General features: G+C 35.1%; 1 protein-coding gene across 2 annotated transcripts in view; it reads left to right on the forward strand.

The window, feature by feature from the left end:
- FRYL (FRY-like) overlaps nucleotides 1-20,795 on the forward strand; it is a 277,851-nt gene that overhangs the window by 186,489 nt on the left and 70,567 nt on the right. For both annotated transcript variants that reach the window (XM_011927311.1, XM_011927310.1), the window contains 12 exons: nucleotides 1,318-1,555; nucleotides 2,440-2,625; nucleotides 3,110-3,196; nucleotides 4,834-5,102; nucleotides 7,812-8,004; nucleotides 8,795-8,919; nucleotides 10,584-10,641; nucleotides 12,861-12,952; nucleotides 16,362-16,534; nucleotides 18,100-18,260; nucleotides 18,772-18,882; nucleotides 19,723-19,877. In XM_011927311.1, the coding sequence (XP_011782701.1) occupies nucleotides 1,318-1,555; nucleotides 2,440-2,625; nucleotides 3,110-3,196; nucleotides 4,834-5,102; nucleotides 7,812-8,004; nucleotides 8,795-8,919; nucleotides 10,584-10,641; nucleotides 12,861-12,952; nucleotides 16,362-16,534; nucleotides 18,100-18,260; nucleotides 18,772-18,882; nucleotides 19,723-19,877 (1,848 nt within the window). The remainder of the gene's footprint in view (nucleotides 1-1,317; nucleotides 1,556-2,439; nucleotides 2,626-3,109; nucleotides 3,197-4,833; nucleotides 5,103-7,811; nucleotides 8,005-8,794; nucleotides 8,920-10,583; nucleotides 10,642-12,860; nucleotides 12,953-16,361; nucleotides 16,535-18,099; nucleotides 18,261-18,771; nucleotides 18,883-19,722; nucleotides 19,878-20,795) is intronic.

The raw sequence follows: 20,795 nt of genomic DNA on the forward strand, positions 1-20,795 counted from the left end.
CGTGTTAGCCAGGATGGTCTCGATCTCCTGACCTCGTGATCTGCCCGTCTCGGCCTCCCAAAGTGCTGGGATTACAGGCTTGAGCCACCGCGCCCAGCCGACGTTTTTTTTTTAATTTCTTGTTTATCATTCTCTTTTATGTTCTGGTAAACTTATGTAACTAAAATTATATTCAAAGCCCCATTTTGATGTATTAAAAAGCAAATTGTATATAGCGTCTCCTAATTTGTTTAAACTCTCTTTAGGACCTTATGTGCTGAGTCAACACATTTTTTTTTTCCTTTTTTTTTTTTTTTTGAGATAGTGTCTTGCTCTGTTGCCCAGGCTGGAGTGCAGTGGTGCAATCTTGGCTCACTGCAACCTCTGCCTTCCGGGTTCAAGTGATCCACCCGCCCTGGCCTCCCACAGTACTGGGATTATAGGTGTGAGTCACTGAGCCTAGCCTTTTTTTTTTTCTAGGCATGTACCATTTATGATATTACTCCTAAATTTACTCTGATTCTTACCTTCAATAATTATTCTATTACATTGATTCCATCTTCATTTGTTGTGTATTCTTCTTCACAATCAGACATCTTATATTTAACTGTAACTTCAGTGCATATGAAGAATGATTGAGCAGTGGCTCATGCCTGTAATCCCAGCACTCTGGGAGGCTGAGGCAGGCAGATCATGAGGTCAGGAGATCCAGACCATCCTGGCTAACACAATGAAACTTCATCTCTACTAACAATACAAAAAATTAGCTGGGTGTGGTGGCGGGCACTTGTATTCCCAGCTACTTGGGAGGCTGAGGCAGGAGAATGATGTGAACCCAGGAGACAGCGCTTGCAGTGAGCTGAGATCACGCCACTGCACTCCAGCCTGGGTGACAGAACGAGACTCCGTCTCAAAAAAAAAAAATGATTGAGATAAATTGTGTCCTTACCAGTGATAGCAAAGATTAAATAAATATGAAGATAGTGCTAAGATATCATATGATTAGATACAATTTTTGATTGATTATAGGATAACAATACAGTATTTTAAGGATTAAAGGATTTTAAATGGAATTCTAATGTCATTTGTATCAAACTTATTCAGATTATAGTAAAAACACCAATAATAGGAATAGATTCATATGTGAATTTAAACAAATGAGATTATAAGCTAGCATAAAGTTAAATATAGCATGAAAAAGTGAACTTTGGTTGTTATCTTCATATTTCTTACAAAACAACTAGAGGACATATATTTTAATGTCATAGTTTTAAGTTTTAGATGATAAATCTAATTGAAAGGTATTGAAGTTTGCTAATGGAATTTTGTTCTTGGTAGGCTCACAATTCATATGGATGAAGAACTGCGTGCTCTGGCTTTCAATACTCTGCAGGCACTAATGCTTGATTTTCCAGATTGGCGGGAAGATGTTCTTTCAGGATTTGTTTATTTTATTGTTCGTGAAGTGACTGATGTCCATCCCACGCTTCTTGATAATGCCGTAAAGATGTTGGTACAATTAATAAATCAGTGGAAACAAGCAGCCCAAATGCATAATAAAAACCAGGACACTCAGGTACCATATTCTTTTCTATTGTCCCTTTTGTATGTGGTCAGTGCTAAATGACCAATAATGGTTTTAATACAGATTTACTTTATCAAACACTATTATTAGTTCTCTTCACTCTCAATGTGTTCCTAATCCCTTAAACTGAACTTACCCATGGTTCATGTAGTAAATATATAGTGTTTATACATCTAACTTTTCTAATCTTCTTCTTTGGGTAACAATTAGTTTTTAATGAGCATAGAAATTAGAGATAATTCCAGCTCACTTTTAGGTTGTTTCCAATATATTTAAAGCCAATACAATAAATTTTTGGTAGTCTTCCATTTGGGTCATTTGATTGTTTTATCCATGTCACCAGTCCCTGTTTCACATAAGACGGTAACTGTGCTTCTTAACCATAAAAGATGCTCAAATCATTGATTTATGATAATGTATAAATCATAGAACCTTGGAATTTTAGACTCAAGCCATTGAAGTTAAACTAGCTTCTCAACCTTTAATGAGCATACAAATCAGCAGGGCCCTAAGAAAGAGTTTCTTAGAAGCTCTCAGGTGTTGCCAGGCTGCTGGTCCACACTCCGAGTGTGAAAGATATACTACAATCCCCTCATTTCCCACATAGAAATTAGATGAAGACCGATTATCAGTTCCAAGGTTACAAAATAGAGAATGATAGAAGTTAGGTACAGAATTCATATTTAGACTGCCAGTGAAATGCTTTTTTCACTGTGCACACTACTCTATTTTTATAAATTACGTACTATTTAAGTTGCTTGAGCCAAGGCAGACCGTAGTCATAATCACTATGATTTGCTTTATTCTTTAATTGTTTTTCTGGAATGTCTGTACATACATATTTTTTATTTTATTTTTAACTTCTGTTTTTCAAGCATGGTGTAGCTAATGGAGCTTCTCATCCCCCTCCTCTGGAAAGGAGCCCATATTCCAACGTATTCCATGTGGTCGAAGGCTTTGCACTTGTCATTCTCTGTAGCAGTCGACCTGCCACTAGGAAACTAGCCGTCAGTGTCCTTAGAGAAATACGGGCTTTATTTGCACTTTTGGAAATACCTAAGGTAAGATTTAGGTATTTCATTCAGTTATCTAATGAAAGTACTTAAAAGCCATCTCTTTTTCCGTCCTTATCCCATATAGGTAGGTTACTACCATGGGTCTAAGCTAACTTACTGTTCTCAATTGGGAGGCCGAGGCAGGCAGATCACAGGTCAGGAGATGGAGACCATCCTGGCTAACACAGTGAAACCCTGTCTCTACTAAAAATACCAAAAAAGAAAAATTAGCCAGGTGTGGTGGCGGGTGCCTGTAGTCCCAGCTACTCAGGAGGCTGAGGCAGGAGAATGGTGTGAACCCGGGAGGCGGAGTTTGCAGTGAGCCGAGATCGTGCCACTGCACTCCATCCTGGGTGACAGAGTGAGACTCTGTCTCAAAATAAATAAATAAATAAAATAGCACTGAAGTGAATTTTTAGTGTTTACTTGGGTTTGGCTACTTTGCTTAAACAGTCCTAATTTTTTTAGACATATGATGTCTTTTTTACAGGGTGATGATGAATTAGCCATAGATGTGATGGACAGGCTAAGCCCATCCATTCTTGAGAGCTTCATACATCTCACTGGGGCTGATCAGGTAACTATAGTGACTTCATTCTACCCAGTCTTGTTTTGAGACTTAAGACAGACACACATATATATACATGTATACATGCATACATAAAAGAACTTCCTTAACAAATGTAATGTGTTAGAAAGTATTTTTGAAAATTAGAAAATGCTTAAGAATAGTACTTAAAAAGTTATATTCATTTATACTTGGTTAAGTACTCTTCCACATAGAAATAAAAATAATTTTATGTTTGTAAAATTATAATCCTTCCAATCTAAGAAGTTTCTGTTAAATTGAATCTTACTTTATGCTACTGTTTGCTGTTCATTATGGCGTATAAGATTCGTGAGATAGAAATACTTGTTAAAATGCTATGGGAAAAAAAATAGTGATACTCAAAGCAAAAACTTATACCCTGCTTTTTTGGCAGCTATTTTTTGTGTATCACATGAGTTTAAGTATAGTGGGTTAAGTACATAGTGTTTTATACCAATGTCGTGTGTAATTTGACTCATTAAAATGGAGAGAAACACTTTGTCCACAAACACATTACTAAGAAAGTTTATGCAAACTTTCTTACTTGGTCTTCACGGGGTAAAAGGTCATATATTAAGATTCCAAAGTTGATGTAAGAATAGCTATAAAACCTTACTATTTAAAAATGATTTCCTCCTATTTTAGAATACATGGACAAGAGGTTAATGCATAACATTAAGAGCTTTCTGCATAACACCTGATTTTTATAATTCATAAATTTTATGTAGCCAAGGGAGGTAATAAGATTTTATAAGCCTAAGAGATTATTAGAAATCTGTACAGTTCCCCCCCATGACGCTACCATGATGCTAAACTTTTTAAAAATTAAATTTTTAATTTTTATTTATTTTTAAATAGACATAATTGTACATATTTATGTGGTGCAATTTGATGTTTCGATACATGTCTATATTGTATAATGACCCAATCAGGCTAGTTAGTGGCTCCATCATCTCATGTGTTTATCATTTATTTGTAGTAAGAACCTTTAAAAGCCTCTCTTCTGGTTATTTTATGAAAGGATCTATGCAATTCAAAACATTTTGTTTTAGATATTAACTATAAATTATGAATTATTCCAAAAAGAGAGTAATGGATTACTTGTTTCTAGTGCCTAAAGCAATGCTTAATATACTTTTCTTTGAACATAAATGTTTATCTCTTTAGTGGAAGAGTTCAAATATTGAACAAATATTTAAGAATATATACCTCTGGAGAAGAGCTCATTTTTGAGTCTGTTCCACACATACATAGATACAGGTCAACATGAAAGTTAATGGTTCACTTTTTAGTTAGAGAACTAAAAAGCAGCTTTTGGTATACCATGAAATTTGGATATTTATTTAAGAATTACTTAAATAGTGGTCCTGAACATACTTGGTTTATAGATCCTTTTGAGAACAATGAAAACAGTGGAATCCCTCTCCCAAAAAAAGACATGAATGCACATACACAAACTTTACATGCAGTTTCAGGAATTCTCTACTCCCCTCACCTACCATGGACTTTATATTATCTTGTTTGGGAAACTACTAATAGACCACTTTCAGTTTAAAGCAATTTATATGGTAAAATTTTCAAAGTTATTGAAATGTGTAATAATCCATATTTTCCTCTCCATATAGACTACTTTGCTCTATTGCCCTAGCTCGATAGATTTACAAACATTAGCAGAATGGAACTCTTCTCCCATTAGCCACCAGTTTGATGTGATTAGTCCATCACACATATGGATATTTGCACATGTGACCCAAGGCCAAGACCCATGGATTATAAGTCTCTCCAGTTTTTTAAAGCAAGAAAATCTTCCTAAACACTGCTCTACAGCTGTGAGCTATGCTTGGATGTTTGCATACACAAGACTTCAGTTGTTGTCCCCTCAGGTCGATATAAAGTAAGTTATTTTCCTAGTGTAAATTTAAAAATATATAGACTGTCAGCTTTCGTATGTATTTATTTGAAAAATACAAAAGTATTACAGATTGGAAGGCCCATAAATAATATGTGATACTGTATTGATGTCTTAAGGAGGGAGAAGAATGTTGTCAAGGACGTAGTCTCATAATTTCTTCATCCTTTTCATGTAATACAGTCTCACCAAATTTTAATTGTTTACTTAATAACACTGTACTTGGTACATAGTTGTGTCCATTGAATCTGTGTTAAGGGAAAAAAATTAGGAAAGGATCTGAAGATGAGTATGGATGTAGATACAGAAGTTTGTAGATAAAGGGTGAGAAGCAGAGTGAAACTCAGCTCAGTGGCCTTACTTTTCCTGATGACAGTATAAGGAAGGCCACCTTCTGGTGGGGAGTGGTAATACACTGAGTAGTGGATGTGAGGATGTTGGTAAAGATTTGGAGTAACTGATTGTGAAATGGAGAGTTGACCAAGGTCATTATAAATTTCAGGTAATTTTTTTTTTTTTTTTGCTCTTTAATACAGAGGAGAATTTTTGAATCTGGGTTTGGGTTCCTGATTTCCCCTTACATAGATCACATTGAATGGAATGAGTCCTCTCAGCATATAACTTGCCCATGCAAACCCAGCATCTGGATTGACCTATCACTTGAGGCCTACATTAAAGGCTCTTCAAATCTGACTTCACTCTGTACTTTTTTTCTTACTTTCTATCAATACCTTCAATGTTGGAAGCAAATTATCCCCTCAAAGTTCATTACATGTGGTTGACAGTTTCCATTTTGTGAGCTTTTGTTCACATGAGCATAGGATACCTTTTTTTAAAAAATTTTTTAAATTTTGCGTATCTATGTCTGATACAGTTCACATTCTATCTTATTTTTTAAAATCTCTTAAACTTCCTACCCAGAGTAGTCATTCTTACTTTTGGATTTTGAAGTATTTCTACTAATTGTATATATATGGTCTCAGGTATTGTGTATTGGATTTCTGTTTTGTTTTGTGTTGTTTTTCTTTCTTTTTTTTCTTTTTTTAAAGAGACAGGGTCTCGCTCTGTCGCTTAGGCTGGAATGCAGAGGTGTAATCATAGCTGATTGCAATCTCAAACTTCTGGGCTCAAGCAATCCTCCCACTTCAGCCTCCCAAAGTGCTGGGATTACAGTTGTGAGCCACCACACCTGGTATAGTTGTTACTTTTTTAATAAAGATTGACATTTGCCACCTTGCATACCATTTATGACCTTAAGTAGGCTTCTCTAATTACCATATTTTAAATTATAACTCCATCTCTTAGCAGCATTCTTTATCTCCCCTTTCTGCTCTATTTTTCTTCATCAAACTTAGCACCATCTGACATTGTTTTATTTATTTCTTTATTGTATGTCTCCCATAGCCCACATGGGGGCAGTGATATTTTTGACAGTTTTTTTAAACTGATATGTTACCATACCTACTATGTTAACATACTAGGACATTGTTCTATGATACTCGTACTGAATTAATGAAGTGATGTGTTTGCATTACTTACCTTAGCATATTACAAAACTTGTTGAAGGCAAGGATTATATATTTGTATTTTTCCTCTTTCGCTTTGCTTTCAGTCCTTAATTCTTACATAATTTTGGTATTTGGAAAGATTTATGGAATTGTTTCAAAATATTTTATTGGTATAACCTTTCAAGACAGAAATTTGGCAGAAATCTTGAAAATATGTATCTTCTTTGACTCTGTGATTTCATTTTCAAGAATTACCTAAGAAAATAATTAACCATATATTCAAATGTATAGTATTGTGTATAATAGGGAAAAATTGCTATTAGCTAAAATGTCAAACAACAAAAGTTTGGTTATATAAAATATGATACTTTATATTGATATAGCATATGATAAATCAAAATAATGTCACAGAATATTAATTTACATAGGTGAAAAATACATAAGTCTAAAGTTGATACAAAATAAAATAAACATCTATTTTGTATAAATTAAAAGAGATGTATTCATGCATTTACGTTCATGTATGTGAATTAAAGATATATAGATATGCAGTGTTTATTTTCATGTGGGATTAAAGATGATTTTGATTTTTGTTTTATTTTCTTTCTACATTGAGGATGCATAATAAGTTATAAAATATGGCCCAATAAAATATTAACTTTTATCACAGGAATAATAATGTTAAAATGATCTGGTAATATATTTTAATTTTTAATCCAGTACTTTATTCATTGATATCAGTCCACAAAAACAGTACTAGTAATAAAAACCTTATGCTAACCATCTCTCTAATTAGCATTAGGCCAGGAATGGTGGCTCACCCCTGTAATCCCAGCACCAGCACTTTGGAAAGCCGAGGCAGGTGGATCATCTGAGCTCAGGAGTTAGAGACTGTCCTGGGCAACATGACGAAACCTCATCTCTACCAAAAATACAAAAAATTTGCTGGGCGTGGTGGCACACACCTGTAGTCCTAGCTACTCTGGAGGCTGAGGTGGGAGGGTCACTTGAGCCTGAGAGGTGGAGATTGCAGTGAACCAAGATTGTGCTGCTTGCACTCCGGCCTGGGTGACAGAGAAAGACTCTCTCAAAAAAAGAAAGAAAGAAATACAGCATTAGTTAAAATAAACTTTTAAAAACGTGTTGTGTTATTCGTATCTGCCCATTTTTCTTTTTTTTTCCTTAGTAGCCCCATCAATGCTAAGAAAGTAAATACCACCACAAGCAGTGACTCATACATTGGCCTGTGGAGAAACTATCTGATCCTTTGCTGCAGTGCAGCAACATCGTCATCTTCCACATCTGCAGGTTCTGTGAGATGCTCTCCTCCTGAGACGCTGGCGTCTACCCCAGATAGCGGCTATAGCATTGATTCCAAAGTAAGTTTCTCAGATCCACTGTTGGATCTATGAAATCTGAATGGCCTCATAAAAATAAGATTTTAAAATTTCTTTTTATGGACAATAAAGTAACTCAGTTGAAAGTATATTACTTACTTGCAAAAAGGAAAATACCTCAAGAAAGCCCGTCATTGTTTTTATGGATTCCTAGTTGGAATCAATAATACGTACATAGTTTTCCATTGGAAAGAAAGACCCATGCCCGTTCAGTTTATCATACTCATTATTTTAAAAGAAATTGTCATACCTATTTTCCCATATTCCAGTTTTTGTAGTTCTCACACTTCTCAGAACCCAAAAGGAATCATTTACATAATTAAATGCCTTTCTAGAATTTGCCTAAATCATGTGGTGATCTAAAGGGTACTGGATAGGAGCAGTGGTTTTGTTTTCGTGAAAATGACAAAACTTAAAGACCAGAGTATCTGACTTTAACACTGACGACTATTTTAGAAGTCATTTTGTTTTCTTCATGTTCATGGATCGAAAGGTACAGAGTATCTGATGAAGGGAGTCAGCCTATTATATGATCGTGAGGGAGGGTAAGAAATTAGGAGCCCCAAGTTCTGTTAATGAACTTACATTAAGCCACTGGACAAGTTATTTAACCTTTTAAATTATGTACACCACAGGTGAAATTTGAGGTATCATTCATAGTAAAGTTTCACCTGTCCATTTATCCTTGACCTACGACTACTGAAATCTCAGATTATCTAATTGGACATAGTATCATTAGTGGCTGTTATAAATATAGTAATTTTTTTTCCAGATTATTGGCATCCCATCCCCTTCATCCTTGTTTAAGCACATAGTTCCAATGATGCGCTCTGAGAGCATGGAAATCACAGAATCCCTTGTTCTAGGTCTTGGCAGGACCAACCCAGGAGCTTTTAGGTAACTATGTTCATACTTTTTTTTTTTTATGCACTAAAAGAATAAATGTGCTACTTAGAAGGTGTGGTAGGGTCAAGCAGAGTGCTTATTGGGATGGTCACATACCAGGCCTGACTTTCACCAATTAACTAGCCATGTAACATTTAGCAGGTCATTTATTGGAAGTTTTATTTCCTCATTTTGATTGAGCAGATTAAAACTTACCTATGTATTCTAGGAATAATGAAATGCCGTATAAATACTTAGTATTTTCCTACTATATTTATTTATGTAGTCATTCTTTTAATGTGTAATCTTGGTCTAGTAGTTAAAACTCCAGTTTTCCCCCTGCTTATCCAAGAGAATTAGAATATCTTTCAAAAAGTATTTACATAGATGTTTGATATCATTCGTGATTTTTTTATATTAATGAAGCAAATTCTTCAGTTTTGCCTGAAGTTCTGCCTTGTTGTCTTCTGGGCATGGAATTTATTCCTTTGAGAATTTCCTCAATTAATGTGAGAATGGTATCTGATGTTTTGTCTCCAAGATAACCTGTACAACCAGGAAATAGGTTAATACTCTGGTTTATCTTCAGATTGTATAAATCTTTTGCCTTTTGCTAAAGATTTCCATGGAAAGGAACATTTAAGTAAAAATAAGTAGAAAAGAATAGGTTAATAAATTGTAATATATCTATAGGTGTGGGATAGCATTTCTTATAAATGAAGTTTTGGAAAAACTTTCAGGTTTTCCCCATCTTAAAGTAAGCACATTTTCAAGTTAAAATCAAAATATAAATAAAGATAAGTTTATCGTTTTTACAAAGTTCATACCCTTTGACCCGTTAATTTAATTTGTAAAATTAATCCTAAGGAGATAGAAAACAATGATAAATACACAAAGTTGTTCACAGAGGCAATATTTTTAGTAAGATAAAATTAGATAAAATATAATGATTTATTAATAAATGAAAATGTCTAGAAAAATTATGGTACCCCACCCTATGTTTGAATATTGTGAATTAATTATTGGCATATAAAATTAACTATGTTAGTGTAAGAAAAGAAAAAAGGAGGCTGGGCACGATGGCTCACACCTGTAATCCTAGCACTTTGGGAGGCTGGGGCGGGCAAATTGCCTGAGGTCAGGAGTTTGAGACCAGCTTGACCAACATGGAGAAACCCCGTCTCTACTAAAAATATAAAAAATTAGCCAGACATAGTGGTGCATGCCTGTAATCCCAGTTACTCGGGAGGCTGAGGCAGGAGAATCACTTGATTCCGGGAGGCGTAAGTGGCAGTGAGCCAAGATCACGCCATTGCACTCCAGCCTGGGCAACGAGAGCGAAACTCTGTCTCAAAAAAAGAAAAAAGGATAGCATTTTATATAAAATAGTTTGAACTAAGTAAAATGTATGTCGATTGCAAACTGATTGAATAAAAGTATTGGTAGTATTCCCTCTATAAATTAAAATAAGGGGCCTATACCATTTTTTTCCTGGTTTCCAAATAATCTATAATATAATGTGTTATTTTATAAACAAAATAAAACAATAGACATTGCATTTAGAACAGTAGGATTCGAATTAACACTTGTCAGTTTACATCATATCTTTACATATTTACATGTGTCAGATTATATCTGTGTAGCTATTAATAGAATATGTACCATTTTTCTTCTAGGGAACTAATAGAGGAATTACATCCCATAATTAAAGAAGCACTTGAAAGAAGGCCAGAGGTGAGCTGTGTTCTGCAGCCTTCTATTAGTGAACATTTATTTTTCTGCCATATTTACATGTTATATCAAAAGTTAGAAATTAAGAAGATGATCTAGTGTATTCTTCTTTTTAAGATGCAGATACTTCCCTTCCCCCCAGAAGATCTTATGCAGAAACCCATTATATAAAATGAATGAACAATTGCTTTAACTTAAGTGAGGGCAGAAAATAGGGTCTAGGTTGGAGTTGGCAAACTTTTTCTGCAGATAAATATTTTTGGCTTTACAGGCCATACTGTCTCTACTCAACCCTGCCTTTGTAGCATGAAAGCGTTCATAGACTACATTAAAAAAAGGAGTGTGGCTGTTTTCCAGTAAAACCTTATTTGCAGTAACAGGTAGCCATGGGCCAGATTTGGCCCATGGGCTGTAGTTTCAGTTCTGAGCAACTTTCAGAAACTATAGGTCCAGTGGGACAGATGGTTGCATAATCTTAATTCTAGCAATTTATGACGCACTCAAATAAAATCATAGAGAAGGGATTCTAAGAACTACAGAGAGGAAAGCCTGGGACTCTGGTTGCAGGGTAAGGAAGGCATTATAGATGAAATGCTGATATTTGAGATGAATTTTGAAGCATGTTTCCCAGTGGACAAGCAAGGGAAAGGTATTCTAGGTGAAGAACAGCATTTGCAAACTTTACAAAGAATTTTGAAATGGTACATTTTTCTGTATAATTATATTATGGGGGAAGTGATTGAATATTAGGCTGGATAGCAGGATGAGAAATATCTCATGAAAAACTACTAGTTTTAGCTTTAACCAGTAGACCAGTAGTTCCTATGCCTGTGGCATCTGAGAATTACCTGGGAGCTTGCTAAAAATTTTAGACTCCTAGGCCTATTGAATGAGAATCCCTGGAATAGGGTCCAGAAGTCTATTTTTGTAAAGCATCTTAGATGAGTCTGCTGTAGAACATTGTTTAGGAATCAGTGCTGTTAATGTTGGGGATCCCCTGAGGAATTTAAGCAGGAGAGGGAGATGGTGATAATCCCTGCAGTTTAGGAACTTTGAAACATCATCTGCAATTCCTCACTCTCCTTTAATTCAGCACTGTAGGGTCATGATAGTATTCCCATTTTGTCATTGATTTGATTTTTGTTTCAGAATGATCAGTTTGGTTACAGTGCTTGATGACTTATTAGAGAAATGTAAGCTTGAAACAAAATGAAATAGCAGTATTTATTTTTCTGAATTTCAGAAGGAAAGCTGTTAAACACATACAGTGATGTGCCTTGAATATGAGTTATAGTTTAAGAGCTTTAGACTCACACTGTTTCTGTGAAGACAAAGTGAAAACAGGCCAACCAAACTGCAAAAACGAGTTGCAGTAATCTTCAAAGACTGATAAGAAATCATCCTGTTCCAAATGAATTGCTGTCAACTTTAGAAAGAGCCCAGAGAAAAGTAAATGTAATTGATTAGTCATTAGTAAAATGCCACGCACCTGGAAGGCAGAAAAATTGGGTCATGGACAAGAAAGTGAAAGACTAGTAAATATGTTTTTAATTGCTCTGTAATTTGAAAATTACATCACAAATGAAATAATGAGCTATTATTAGTAGAAGGTGATATAGGTGATCGATATTTCTTACATGACTTTCTGCTACAAGCAGAATCAAGTTGAAATGTTACAACTATTATTCTAGGCATTATTCTAGTTCTTTGGACCTAATAATACAAACGTATTTATTCATATCGTAATGAGTAAGGGAGGTTTTCTCATATTTGTTTATTTTTTATGTGCCAAAATTAATCGTTGTGTAGAAAACTGCAGCATGAGCAAAATCTTAAGTTCTCTTTAGGATTGTTTTCCCTACACTTATGTCATATTTTTGGAGGGTATTAGGGATTCTTTATTAGTCCATGATAACAGTTTGCTAATTACTTCAATTCTAAAACTATCTGATTAGCAAATAACCTAAAAATGTAGTATTTTACTTCCCCTGACACACAGGGGTTGTCACCATGTAAGATGTCATGTGACTTTATTTGACTCATTCATTTCAAACTGTTTACACATATCTCTTTGAGGCAGTAGCTACCAGAGTACCTACAGTCTACATTATACAAGCAAAATAACTTCAGTGAGCCCAGAACCTCTCTTTGAGACATTCACATTATTCTTTCCAAGTTACACCCGCAAGATTTTAATTAATATGTTTGTATGTTTGGAATAGAATATGAAACGGCGCAGGCGTCGAGACATTTTACGAGTACAACTGGTACGAATATTTGAACTGCTGGCAGATGCTGGTGTCATTAGTCACAGGTCAGTATTGGATTCAGATTGTTAAAACTTTGGAATGATCCTAGAGAACGTAATCTCTTTTCACTCATGAAATGTATAAAAACAGAAAAGCACCATTGCAACAAGAAAACCTGTATGTATCACTATGAAAATTATTTAACAAATATTCGATACACTAACCAATAGCTAAAAATGTATTGAAAAATCTGCCACCAGAATTGGATTGCTTCTGGCAAAAAATGGATATGATGTTCCTATGATTTTGATATTTGTTGGAACCTAGTTATTTTGGCAAGTGGACGGTAGTAGCTTTTTTTTCACAGATTTTCCTGTTTTTTACCTCATTTTTAAGATTTTTTCTTCTGAGCTTGAAAAAATAATATATTCACAGGCTAAACATTATAAGGCTTACAAATTTATTCCAATGAACTTGTTATCTATCCTGCCAGGAAAAATTATGAAATCTACAAATATAATTCATAACAGTTTTCCACCATTCACAGATAAAACCATGAAACCTGGAGATATTGCCGCAGTAAAGGCATCTTCACACTAAGCCTAGCCCCTTGAGGAAAATTCCATCAGCCGAATGTTGAAAAATAACTATTTCCTTAGGAGGATAATGGTGTTACCTGACCATTGAAGGAGAAAAATAATAGATCTGACCATATCCAAAAAAGGTCACTGAAAATATATCTTAAGGAAAAAAAAAAAAATGGACCAGGTGCAGTGGCTTACGCCTGTAATACCAGCATTTTGGGAGGCTGAGACGGGTGGATTGCTTGAGCCCAGGGGTTGGAGACCAGCCTAGGCAACATAGCAAAATCCCATCTCTCTAAAAAAATGCAAACAATCAGCCAGGAATAGTGGCAGACACCAATAGTCCCAGATACCTGGAAGGCTGAGGTGGAAGGATCACCTGAGCCCAAGACATTGAGGTTGCAGTGAGCCTTGACCATGCCACTGCACTTCCGACTGGGAAAAGAACGAGACTCTGTCTTGAAACAAAAAGGAGAAAAAGAAGTATTAATAATACAACAAGTGTAGTAACTATGATAACTGCATGGCATTATTCCTTTAGCATTTCTCCCAATTATTTATTTTACCTAACACCTTTCATATGTAGCATTGAATGCTTTTGACAAATGCTTTCAAAATAGATTTTTAATCAGAATATTTAAACCATTGATTTACTTTTCTTTCCTAGTAAAAAGCAAACAAAGAAATATTGGCCAGGTGCAGTGGCTCGCACCTGTAATCCCAGCACTTTGGGAGGCCGAGGAGGGCAGATCACCTGAGGTCAGGACTTCGAGACCATCCTGGCCAACATGGTGAAACCCCATCTCTACTAAAAATACAAAAATTAGCTGGGCATAGTGGTGTGTGCCTGTAGTCTCAGCTACTCGGGAGGCTAAGGCAGGAGAACCGTTCAAAACCAGGAGGCAGAGGTTGCTGTGAGCCAAGATAGTGCCATTGCACTCCAGCGTGGGTGAGAAGAGCGAAACTCTGTATCAAAAAAAAAAGAAAAGAAATACCATTCTCTTTTCTTTCCTTCACAAAAAATAAGAGTTAGGAAAAGTAAAATTGAAACTTGCCGGCTTGATGCAAAAAATTAACAACCTGATACACATCTGAATCTTTTTTTTTTGATTGCTTTAATTGTAGCGTTAGTAGAAGAAGCTTTAAATGGTTCTATTTTGGGGAATGTAAAATGTTGCTCTATTTAAAGTTAACTACCAAAAACTGTATGACTATTAAGCAATAATGATCTTTGAACCCAGTTGTGTATTTTGTTTTGAAGTATTTTTAGAAAGAGTTATTGATAGAAAGTTATTGCTATTCTAGATTTTTAAATTTCCATGGCTAAGGAAAAAAATGAGTTCTGAATGCCAAGAAGACAGGGAACTTTGTTTTGTTCACCTAGTGGATTTCATGTGCCTGACACATAGGAGATAATGAATATTTGTTAGATTAATGAAGATTTTATTCCGGTGCAGGTTGTAGTCCAGTAAATCAGTTTCCTATCCACTAATAGGTCATGATCCAGAGCTTGAAAAACACTCATTTAAGGAATAAAGGAAAAAATTTGAAAAGCACCTGAAAAACACTTATTTAAGGAATAAAGGTCATACATTGATTCATTCAATACATATTTATTGTTGTAGACTGATACAGTTAATATACTATAGTATCATTGCAACTCCTAACTCTTGTTTTCATGGGTTTAGGATATTTATTCCAAAGTTACTCAATAACTATTTAAAAAAAAATTACCTTTAAAATAATACATATTAGAAGTACTTTTCAAACATAATAAGAAAAAGCTGACCTAAATAAATGCATATGTAATAGCTAATCATTTATATAGCACTTATTGTTTACTAGGCCTTTTCATATATAGCAGTTCATTTACATCCTTCTAAAACACTCTGAGGTAGATACGGGGTATATGCTTAATGATTGATGAAACAAGACAGGAATCCAGGACTTCTGACTCTAACCAAATACTCCCCTGTCAGTCAGTCCATGGTTTCCAGGCACAGACATAGATCCCTGCCTCAAAGAAAACCTCATTGCAGATATATCTTTCTTCCTTGAGACAGGCTCTTGCTGTGTCACTGAGGTGGGAATGCAGTGACTAGATCACAAGGCTCAAGCAATCCTCCCACCTTAGCCTCCTGAGTAGCTGGGACTACAGGCGTGCACCACCATGCCTGGCAAATTTTTGTGTATTTTGTAGAGACGGGGTTTCACCATGTTGCACAGGCTGGTGTCGATCTCTTGAACTCAGTGATCCACCTACCTTGGCTTCCCAAAGTGCTGGCATTACAGGTGTGAGCCACCATACCTAGCGCATTGCAGATATTCTTAAAAGCAGTTCCATAGGTCTAGAAAGAGGTTTTGAAACCCAGTACTCTACCCTATTCTTACCAGAATTCTCTCAGACTTTTGCATCCCTGATAATACCTATCCCAGAATCTTACTGAGAATAAGTGACTAATAGATATTTGATTATACTGAAGGCATAATATGAATAGACATGGCAGCTATGAATAAATAGAACTAGTCTTTCCTCTTTCTACTTTTCTAAACTGATCCTCCCCATTTCATATGCCTCCTGTCTCTTTGTTTAGAAATCTATGTGTTCCACAGAGAGGAAACAACATTTAGCACTGAGTTGATTTAAGTTAGATATGGAGTTGAATAATATAAATTGCAATAGCAGTTCCTAGATTAAGAAGCACCATCTATTTTCATATTAAAGTAAGCAAAATCATATTCATTTAATTTTCATATATTAAGTTGCATGCTACCATGAGCATGCAAAATTAACATGTATTATTCTCATTTTGAGTATTAAGAATTTTTTATTTAAATTGTAATTTAAAGTCCCATTTGCTTCATCATTTGTTTTCTTCAATATTTTCAGTGCAAGTGGTGGCCTTGATAATGAAACACATTTTCTCAACAACACTTTATTGGAATATGTAGATTTAACTAGACAACTCCTGGAAGCAGAAAATGAGAAAGACTCTGACACACTGAAGGATATACGATGCCATTTTAGTGCCTTAGTGGCGAATATTATTCAGAATGTTCCAGGTATTATTTTCAATTTCTTAAAGCATTATTGAGTATTAAGGAACCGTCATATTTTTTCTTTCCTTGAGGTTTAATAATCTAAGTTGATAAAGTAACGTATGAACATACTGGAAAAATATGTCAGCATAACCAGGATGGCTGGAGTTTGTTTTCCCTTTGAATTATCGTCAGTGATTAGAAATAAAAAAGCAACCCAGCATGGAATTTCACTAATGATCAGGATACTGACACAAGAACCTAGAGAAATCAATAGAATAAGCTCTTTAGACAACCTTGTTTTAGATGCAATAAGCAGAGTACAGTGTTTCAAATGATAATTGAGAATAAAATTAAGAAGATACTTTTGAATAATGGGAAAAGAATATAGGCCATAAATACAAAATGTAACAAGGATTCCATGTTATTGGTTTACCAGATATGTTCTAATTATTGAGTAGGTTCTATATTGACAGATACTGGTTTAGATACTAGGAAGATTAATATACACAATTACATTTTTAAAAGTTAAATTCTTGACAACTGTAAGAAGTAATGTGACTCTAGCCTTTGGCATACAGTATAAATACAAATGTTTCTTTTTCTCTCTGAAAAATTAAAGTCACATTGTTGATTTGAATAGTATATACAGACAGTTGATGCCTGAAGAACGTGGGTTGTATTTCATAACAACAGGGTCATTAAGCACTTAATTACATATGTCAGTTTCAACTGTAGGAGCCTTGTTTTCATCTTTGAAAGGAAAATGATGCTGTCAAAGGAAAAGAGCATATTTTTTTCAAAATTTTCTGATCTGAAGCTCACTAATGTAAAGATGTGGTTTAGTCTATTACTAAACACTTTTTTACAACTTCCAAATTGGTTTATTGTGATACTGCTGAGTTTCTTCAAGAAGGATAGATATAGAGAAATTATATAGTAGAATTTCAAAATGGGGGAAAAAATCCTTGGAGATCATTTAAACCAGTGGTTTTCAAACTTTGCTGTTTCTCAAAGCCCTGAGGTTCTCTGGTGCCATCAGCAGAAAGCAGCAGAATGTGTTTGGACGCTAGGCCTCAACTCCCCTTTTATCTGTTTTATGTATTGAGATTACATGTAAGCTTCCTTTAGCAGGAAAAGGCAGCTTTCCTGCTGAAAAAAAAAGTACAAAGTTTGAAAACATGTATCTCGTCCAAAGCCCTTACTTACCAGTGAACCAAGATACAGAGGTGTGTCTGTGTTAAAATCTTGGCCAGTCTCACCATATAGCCAGTGATAGCCCAGGGAGAAATGGGCTCCTGGCCCCACCTCTGTGCCAGCTTTCATGTGCCATTGAGCCTGTCATGGAATTTCTGCTTGCAGAAATGCTGTGTGTCATGTAATGCTGCCACAGGGTGACACAGAGTGCAACTTTGTTTCTGCGATTTGCATATATTAAATGATCCCTGCTACTGTGGAGGTTTTTGACAGTTTAAAATGAAAACTTTTGCTTTCTTTTTTACACTATTACACATTCAATAACATGTCGGTATACAAGTTAAAGCAAAAAGAAATGGAAATAAATGTTTTCTATCTTTTTTTATTTGCAGTGCACCAGAGAAGAAGTATTTTTCCTCAGCAGAGCCTTCGTCATAGTCTATTTATGCTGTTCAGTCACTGGGCAGGTCCTTTTAGCATCATGTTTACGCCCTTGGACAGATACAGTGATAGAAATATGCAAATTAATAGACATCAATACTGTGCATTAAAGGTATTTACTTAGAAACCTGATATCTTTTTTTTTTAAGAGCAGTGTTAAATATTTTTATGTCTCTCAGTCACTAGTATTTTAAAGAGGATAAGAATTTCTTCACAGTATCTGAGAGTATTAGAATATATGTTTTTCTGCCGTATTCAAAATTAATACCAAAAGTTATATTTAAATACGTAAAATACAATGAAAAACACTTCCAGAATCTACTCAAATTTGATCACCATTATCTTTGAGTATTACTTGAAAGAAATGCCTTTTTTTCCCTTACTTAAGTACTTTTTCTTGGTCTTTTTATCTTCCTTTCCAGTATTGTTCAAACTCCATGTCTAATTTGGTATCATATTTACTTACTCAAAATAAATTTCTTAGTTTTAAAAAATAATTTGTAAAGAAAAAAATTAAAGTATTGTGACTAGATACTAGATGAGTATTTTGCCTCTTCTCATTAAGCAACCAACATTTAACCTCTTAAATTTGTTAAATGTAATTCTGATATTATTATTTGAAGGCTATGTCTGCTGTACTATGTTGTGGCCCTGTTGCAGATAATGTAGGACTTTCATCAGATGGCTATTTGTACAAATGGTTGGATAACATTTTGGATTCTCTGGACAAAAAGGTAATTATGACAATTTCCTTAAAGGTTCGTAATAAATTCTCATTGTATTATTAGCAGTTCATGTATGTTGCACTAAAAACAAGTCTTTTTTAAAAAATAAGATAGGTTAGGATCATATGCAAAAAGCATATTATATAAAGTTAAATAGGATCTCATAATGTAAAAATGTACCAATTCTTATGTATCATTAATTTGAATAATTTTAATTTCCCTTTTAATATTATAGGATTAATACAGTGGTGTGTGTCTCTCAACAGGGTTCTAAGTCAATAAATAAAATACTAACATAGAACATATTGAGCTGCATGGGAGAAATATGTTATTTACTATGTTTCATTTCGTTTTTTTTAACCACTTTCTATTTAATCATTCTTCCTTGCCCTCCGCACCCTTTGCTTTCCTTACTCTCATATTGTACATTTACAGACTTCACAATTTAGCATAGGACTTACATTTTTTTCCCCTCACAACAATTTTTCTATTGGGTTATCAAAAACAAGAATAAAGCTTGATAAAAATAATTGGAGAGCTTAATGACTCATTTTTCTGAAAGCACTTAATCACTATTCATGTTCATTAACCACCTTCAGGGCTCTGTTGGAAGACAGAATCATACTAGAGAGACTCGTGTAAAAAGCAAGAGGCCAAATTCAATTCATCCGTGTGGTTTTTTTCTGCTGGCTGAATAAAATGAGAGGGAGATGAACAAAAGGAGGTGGAATTTTCCTATTAATTACAATGAATATATGCACCATATTACCTTAGTAAGAACTGTAGGGAAACAGACAAAAAATATGTAACGTTCTCTCTCTATTGAGCAATTTCACAACCTTTACCTAGGTTCACCAGCTGGGCTGTGAAGCAGTTACGTTGTTGCTGGAGCTGAACCCTGATCAGAGCAACCTGATGTACTGGGCTGTGGACCGCTGCTACACGGGCTCCAGGAGGGTGGCGGCCGGCTGCTTTAAAGCCATTGCTAATGTTTTCCAGAACAGGTACTTTAGATACGGGTTTCTTGTTTTGTTTTCTTAAAGAAAAGTTTTTCTTTTGAATTTAAAAATATGAAGACACCAGTATAGTTGTCCTTCAGTATCTGTGGGGAATTGTTTCCAGGACCCCTCTCAGATCCCAAAATCCATGGCTGCTCAAGCTTTCTATATAAAATGCTGTAGTATTTGTATTTACCCTATGCAAATCATCCCATATACTTTCTTTTTTTTTTTTTTTTAGACATGATCTCGCTGTCACCCAGGCTAGAGTGCAGTGGCATGATCATAGTTCACTGTAACCTCAAACTCCTAGGCTCAAGCGATCCTCCCACCTCAACCTCCTGAGTAGCCAGGACTGTAGACTCCCACTGCCATGCCTGGCTAATTTTTAAATTCTTTGTAGAGACGAGGTCTCACTACGTGTATTGCCCAGGATGGTCTTGAACTCCTGGCCTCTCACCTTGGCTTCCCGAAGTGCTGGGATTTCAGGCATGACCTGCTGCGCCTGGCCTTTCCCACATATTTTTGATCCACAGAGGGTTGACTGTATTTTCTTTTCTTAAGCTCTAATGCAGCTGTGTCTAACCCTTTGAATGTGAGGACTTTTTTGCTTATCTGTGGTGGTGGATATTATAAAAATTATGCATGGATTTTTTATTTTTCATCAGCATTTTTTAGTGTGTTTTATGTGTGGCACAAGACAGTTCTTCTTCTGATGTGGCACAGGGAAGCCGAAAGGTTGAACACTTGTGCTCTAATGGAATTTAACCAAAATAAGGACAATTATCACCACACATCTGTTGCTGTACCTATTGCCTTGAAAAAACCAAGTCCCCTCATAGACTTAGAAGATAGGTACCTACAAGCCTTGCCCTTTGCATATCATATTTATTAAATGGTGCAAAAGTCTCTAAACATTGTTAT

This window comes from Colobus angolensis, unplaced genomic scaffold (assembly GCF_000951035.1).
Source record: "Colobus angolensis palliatus isolate OR3802 unplaced genomic scaffold, Cang.pa_1.0 Scaffold71, whole genome shotgun sequence".
NCBI classification, from domain to species: Eukaryota; Metazoa; Chordata; class Mammalia; order Primates; family Cercopithecidae; genus Colobus; species Colobus angolensis.